Genomic DNA, 7,400 nt, shown 5'->3' with positions numbered 1-7,400 from the left:
GAGGAGGAACGCGCCGCTATTCACATGTGCAGCGGCGCGTTCTTCCTCACAACCGCTGCTGAGTCGGGGACAACCAGCAGCTTCGCAGGAGGTGGCTGGGTTCACAGGGCACCATACAAAATTTTGCTATGGTGCCCTGTGATTTCTAGTTATACCCCTGTATATGTGTATATATATATATATCTATATATATAGATATATATATACACATATATACATATGCACACATATACATACATGCACACATACACACAGTACCTATATACGTGTTTCAGGTGTATTTTAGATGTTTGCCCGGAGTGCATGCATGATTATTATTCAGGTTTCTGAAATGGAAAATTTAAATTTATTCCATTCAGTTAGGCCCTGCTGAGACTAGAAAGTCATGCATATATTTTGGGCCACTGCAATCTGTAGAGGCTCTGAATGCACTGTATGAGTTACTCTGAGGACTGCATGTAGATACTGCACATAAGCAGGGCATGAGGACCACTTGAGAAATTGTGGCATCTGGTGGTGTCAAAGTACAGCAATTATACTTTGGTGAACAAGTAGCACTTGTATATTAAAACTCATGTACTGAATGATGCGTTTTACTAGACTAGCAGTACATAAATTAATCAGGCCGATTTATACAACAAAAGGAAAGGAGAGGTAGTTCCAGCAGCATCTAACCAGGTTTCTGCTGTCATTTTTATACGTTAAACTAGAATTAGAAAGATGTTTGTGGCAGATGTTTTTTCTGTACTTGCAGGGTGTTTAAAGGGATAAAATATGGGGAAATGCGCATGCATTGCATAGATGTACTACATATTTAATTTTTTTATTTTGCCTTGACATATGCTTTAAGTTTTTCTCTGTCATCTGGCTTTTCTTCTTGTGTACTCTGCACACCAACTTTCAGCTTGACATGAAAGGATGACATGGTAAAATCCAAGGGAGTATAAGGAATGTGACACACAGGTGATACAGTATGTAATCCCCAAATTGTTTGCTGCTGAAATATTATACATTTAATTCATAGCACAATACAAGGACACTGGCATTTGATTTGTATACTTACTTTTTTATCTACAGAAAGAGTATAGTTTGAATGTATATTAGAACTAAATGAGTATTGTTGGATCTGATTTTTGAAAAGTTTTATGTGCAGGCAGTATGGGAAATTATACTAGAAAATATAAACTAGAAAGCAGCGGCTGTTAGAGTTACCACTAAAGTCACTGCAATATAAGATAGTATGAGCCTAATCAGACATACTGCAGCAAACAAAAATGCCATTGCCATATGTTCCACATAGTATGAGGATTAATAATCGTCAGTGTACTATATTAATGGTCTCATATAAACAAAGTTATGTGAGGCTGAGAATCGTATCACAGGAGCATGCTAAATTTCACTCACTAGGTTTATATTTCCATAGATACTTTATATTTTCTATGTACTGAACACGCAGCTTTAATATGCATCTGTTCTCAGACATAGAACATGGATGCCTGGTTAGTCAAAAATGCCACTTTTGTGCAGATATAGATAGATATATATAATATTTATATTATATATACCCTTATCCTAACTACAAAGAAATAAAAATGTTTTTACATTTTTTACTGTTAAACAAAAGTATATGGAAAATATGCAGCTTCCCCGCTGCACACTGAGCACAGGGAGTCACTGGCTCAGCACCGCCACCATTCAGAGAACGCCCCAGGTTTTTTTTTATTCAATGAATACAAGACATTCTTGGATTGGACGAGGTGAAAACATTAAATTTGAACAAACAAACATTTTAGCAATACTTACATGCTGCACAATCACCTCTGCCCTTGCTAAGCTGGATGATATGTTCTGCAGCATATCCTGAACAGTGTTTGGCCGCCGGGTCATTGTACCACTTTGTCTGTTAAGAAAAATAAATAAATAAAAAATAATTAATGCACATGTATTGGAAAGTAATATATTAGGATCCATAATATGTTTATATCAAAGGATTTTAAGAAGCTGCCTCCTGATAGACCACCCCCCTCCTACAAGGTATACTCACTCAAATCGCACTGCCTCCCTGCTGCAGAAGTCAACCCTAAAAGTAAGCGCTGGATGGTACTGGAGCTTACCCAGGTGGATGACATAACTTGGGCACCAGAACATATTGGAGAATGAGAACAAGCCAACAACAACAGATAATGAGGATCATTTCTTAAAGGAGCTGAGAATCTTCACACAATGAAATGTGTAAATCTTTACTTTACAGTTGTATAATGATTCTCAACTCTTTTTTGTAAATCAGCCCAAATATCTCTAGGGGCCCGATTTATAAATCTTCCTATGCTCCTCAGCACCATCTAGTGGCGGTAGTGCTGTGCAAACGGTATTCACCCAGCTGTGCACTGGGCAGAAGATTTATAAATGGGCCCCTAAAGTGTATGTTAATGATAACAAATGAACTCGTTTGCTCACTTTCGTTCTGCTAATATTAGCGTTAAAAGTGTTTTGTCATGTTAAGTTAGTCCAAAAAATACCTGCCGATTTTGCCAGAAATAATAATAATGATAATTTCTTGTGCTCTCTGCCTGTACTCCAAGGGTCATGGGGATGAGGCGGTGGAGAGATGAGGAGAAGCCTGTGTTCCTTCTCATCAGAAATAAAGTAGGCAGGGCTGACACCAACAGCATAGGAATTCACAGCTGTGTTGTCATGTCAAAGAGCAAGGTAGAAGCATGCTATATTTTTGGCACATCAACAGTTATATTTTTGTAGTTGCAGTGTGTTTAAAGGGATAAGACATGGGGAGGGGAATAGAGATGTACTAAATATGTATTTTTTTTATTGTGCCTTAACTTTATCTGATAAAATGTGTTTTTGACTGATTACAAAATATTTCCAGTGTTGCTTAATCTTTGATACAATGCTACATAGTATACTTTTTGGCTACAGCTGTCTTGATTGAGTTTTGTGGAAATAAAACTGTTAAAATACTTTTAAAATGTCTAACCTGAAATCAGCGGTACAGCGAATACAAAAGAGGCTGACCTGACAATCTGTGTTTGGATGATGTCACATGATAGTAATATGAAGATTTTTTTGTTTTTCCACTTTGTCAAATGTTCATTGGTGTCAAACACCTTGCATGGAAGCCTGATACGGTATATTTGCCAAAACAAGCCTTTGCTGGTTTGGAGTGGGTGTGCACGCTTTTATTTGAACAATGCCTCAACTTGTCAGCAAGTAACAAAAGGCTGATTGTTATGCTGACTCATGTAAAAGATGTACATGTTAGAGGAGCCTCATAATACTCAGCAACAAAAGTCTGATTTAATTAATAATACTCAGCAACAAAAGTCTGATTTAATTACACCCACAGTTAAGTAACTAGTGCTAGGACCAAAGAAGGCTTTGAAGAAGAACACATTTGAGTATGAACTGGCAAAAAGGAGAAATTCCTGACTTGAGAATATGCTTTGTTAAAAATAGGAGAGTCTGTTCAACTACCCAATTTCTACACAAGATTTTCCCTGCACACTCCACTTCATTAAAGCCTTTTTCACATGGGAGGCAGGCTCCACCGCCCCCTGTGAAAGGTGTTCTGCGGTGGATAGTTTTTAGAGGAATGTTGAACAGTGACTTGTGGGGATGCAGGAGGCCTGGAGGAATGCTGCTGCCTCCTGAATGCCTGGTATTTCATGCCAAGGGAGATTTTACATTGAAATAACATGCCGCAGCAAACAAGCTTTTGGCACACTGTTGCGGCGCAGTCCCATTGAATTTAAGAGGCTGCCAAACTTTACTTGCCAATTTAAAATTGCTGCACCACAAATGTAAGCATTGTAGCAACAGCAATGTGTACGGTCCTAGGCAGCCGCCATAGCACTGTAGGTGGGCAGTCATCAACTGTTTTCCCCAACCCCCTGCCACCCACGTGTATTTAGACTTTAAATATACAAATGCTTAACGGGTAGGTATGTATTGAAAATACAACACCAAGAAAGCCACTGACACACTCTACAGAAAAGAAGGGTCTGAAGCGTGACTGCCCTTGGGGTTGGACAGGTGAAAAAAATATATATAAAAAATGATAAAATTAAAAATAGAAATAAGGAGCTGGATGGACTTGGGTATGCAGGGTTAATATTACTTACACACAGGCACCCGACGGAATCGCACCCCGGCTCTGCATTTGAAGACCCTTCACCCAACCCCTGAGGAGACCGCCGGACACTGCCTCCAACAGGGACCCCCATCGTCGATGACCACACTTCCTTAAGAATCTCGCGGTGAGTTGATATATGCACCACACACCACTTAAACTTTCCTCCATCTATAACAGAAGCTGCACGCCACACCTACTTTTACACCTTCCTCTCCCATACAGCCTAGATTTAGTCATACAAACACCCGTAAAGCTCTGATCAACACAAAACCACTCATCCCCAACCCCACAGGAGAGCGCTGTTATCCTTAATTTTTTCCCACTGACACACTCTAGTCTAGAGTGTCCCTTTACCTACCCTTACCATAACTGTCTATAGCTAAAACCGAGACTGTAGGTACATAAATGCTCAGGGTACTTATATTTCATTGACACAAGGCTCCACACATTTTTCCAGTGTCAAGTGGTCACAATAAACAATGTGTGCAAAGATTCTGTCACCAGTAGAAAAGCAAATAAGGCAATCATCATCTTGTGACCAGTATTAGAGACTTTCATGCGCACACACAGCTTCAAAGTATGAAGTCCTTTGGAGTTACTTGAACAGCGATGACCAGGCATTATACACTGCCTGTTCAAAAAGAGAGTCACTAACTCTAATATTTCGTTGGACCGCCTTTAGCTTTGATTACGTCACGCATTCACCGTGGCATCGTTTCCATAAGCTTATGCAATGTCATAACATTTATTTCCATCCAGCATTGTATTCATTTTTCACCAAGTTCTTGTAGTTATGATGGAAGAGTTGGACCACTGCGTAAAGTCTTCTCCTGCACATCCCTAAGATTCTCAATAGGGTTAAGGTCTGGACTTGGTGGCCAATCCATGTGTGAAAATTATGTCTCATGCTCCCTAGACCACTCTTTCATAATTTAAGTCTGATGAATCGTAGCATATCTTGAAATATGCCCATTGTGCCATCAGGGAAGAAAAAAATCCATTGATGGAAAAACCTGGTCATCCAGTATATTCAGGTAGACAGCTGACCTCATTTTTTGGGACAGAACGATGCTGAAGCTAGACTAATTATGCATTGGAAGGCTCTGACCTATTTGCTTAGCTGAATCCAGATGGTGACTATTTTTTTTTGGCCTGGCATTGTAAAATAACCAGCTAACATTTTATCTAAAATTTGAAAGCCACACTTTGATTTTCAAACAACCATGTTTGCTATTAACACACACATGGGGTAATAACATAAACCAATGTCTTATTTTTGCATTACTACATGAAGAAAAGGAGTTCTGCATTTGAACTTGGGTGTTCGCATGTATGTTCCTTGTATTCACACCAGATAACACCAAGATTAGAGGTAGGAGATTTACTGCGGAGGAGGCCATGTCATGGGCTTGACATCTGCTTTTCCACCATAACGACAATGTAAAGTATGCATACGATGACAGGTTACAGCAATACTTTTACATTCCAAAACAAGCCCCCGTTGTCATGGTGCACATCGGCACCAATGACAAAATAGGATAGCAACATTAGCGATAAACTGTTTAAAATTAACTCCGTTACAAAAACTAGAGGCCATCACCTAAAATTGGTGGAAAAAAAATTCCAGCACAAGGGGCGAAGGGGGTTCTTCACAGTAAGATCAGTTAGGGTCTGGAACTCACTGCCACAGGCGGTGATTTCAGCAAATAATGTGGAATTGTTCAAGAAACTTTTGGGCGATTTCTTAAGGGACCGTAATATACAGGGGTACAGGTAATATACAGGGGTACAGGTACTCCTAGAATGAGATCCTAATAGGTTGGACTTGATGGACTAATGTCTTTATTCAACCTCAAATACTATGTAACTATGTAACTATGTAATATATTGCTTTTACAAGTAAAATGTCTGCAAAAAAAGCAATGTTTAAATTTTTCTTCCATTATATAGTATAGCTTCCTGGCGCCAACTTTTTGGTGCTATAGGCACCTGGGACGCGGCTTCTGCCACTAGGGGTATTTAAAATGATTCCCTAATCTGGTGTTGCACTGTGCATAGCCATCTCTGCCACCGGTGTCCCCTGCACCAAGATTACACAGCTCCAAGATCGGCACTAGTTGAAAGTGATTCATATGATTTAGAACTGCAGAATAATCAAGTTCACGTTATAGCTGCTGAATTTCATAGCAAAATCTTATTCCTGGCTTTGGGTAGAATGGTAAAGGGTTGGAACAACTTGATATTTGTGTCCATGTAGAAAAAAAATTCCCATCACTTGCTGTTCCTTCCCCATGCTATCCAAATCTTATACTCTGAACTCTGGGCAAATACCAGAGACGCTACCATGGGACAGGCTGGTAGTGGGCTGTGTGGCATTGCCATGTGCATCTCAGAACTGGATGGGCAGAAATACAAAACTTTTGGCAGAAAGCCAGAATCTACATATGATTTGCCTGGATTTCAACTTCAAACACCTGCAGTGCCACTTTAACTAATAGTTATAGTAATAATAGTGTTAATAAAGTACTGAATCTCTGATACATGTAAGACATTAGTGCCCTTCCTGAAATAATAACTTGACAGACACTGTATAATGCCATAGTAATGGCAATACCAGTAATCGCAAGAAGGAAATGGTCTTCTAATATAACATTGAGATTCCACAGGAAATCCATAAACTACATAGAAAATTATGTGCCATTCGGACAAGAACACAGATGAAGTTTCTGCATAGATACATGATACTGTACATGATATAACCCTACAGTGGGGTGGATGGGGTAATGGGGGTAATATACCAGATTTTAATGACTGAGTAGTAGATTCATTTTTCCTACTATTTAGCAAAGAAACACCACGCTTCTGCCAATTTTTCAATTTGACTAATTTTTGCATGGGTATAAACTCCTAGATAAAATATGGAACCTCCACCAATACATAAATCATATTAAAATTGTTATGTAACCAGTATGTAAACCGAGGTAACACTGTAATGTTAAAGAGAACACCGACCCTGAAAACCATCAAGAGTGGTGCAGACAATCTTTAGAATAGTGTATGCGCCCCTGTACAACAAATGTCAGCAAGTGTGTCCGATTCATGTACAGGTTAGAAATATGTGCATGAATATTTCGCAAAGATTTGTCACACAGCATCATTGGTTGCTAGGACACTGGCAGCCTGGTTGCACATAGTAATTGGTTGCTAGAACCCATGTGGCTCCACCGCCAGTGTTGGGACACTGAAAGTGGGT

The 7,400-nt window shown here is 39.4% G+C and overlaps 1 protein-coding gene across 4 annotated transcripts in view; it reads right to left on the bottom strand.

Moving 5' to 3' along the window:
- Positions 1 to 7,400, bottom strand: part of DSP (desmoplakin) — a 53,667-nt gene that overhangs the window by 30,587 nt on the left and 15,680 nt on the right. For all 4 annotated transcript variants that reach the window (XM_018560346.1, XM_018560348.1, XM_018560349.1 and 1 more), the window contains exon 2: positions 1,804 to 1,900. In XM_018560346.1, the coding sequence (XP_018415848.1) occupies positions 1,804 to 1,900 (97 nt within the window). The remainder of the gene's footprint in view (positions 1 to 1,803; positions 1,901 to 7,400) is intronic.

The sequence above is a fragment of the Nanorana parkeri genome, unplaced genomic scaffold (genome assembly GCF_000935625.1).
Source record: "Nanorana parkeri isolate BGI_ZX_2015 unplaced genomic scaffold, ASM93562v1 scaffold451, whole genome shotgun sequence".
NCBI lineage: Eukaryota > Metazoa > Chordata > Amphibia > Anura > Dicroglossidae > Nanorana > Nanorana parkeri.
This window is presented reverse-complemented; position numbering and strand designations above follow the sequence as displayed.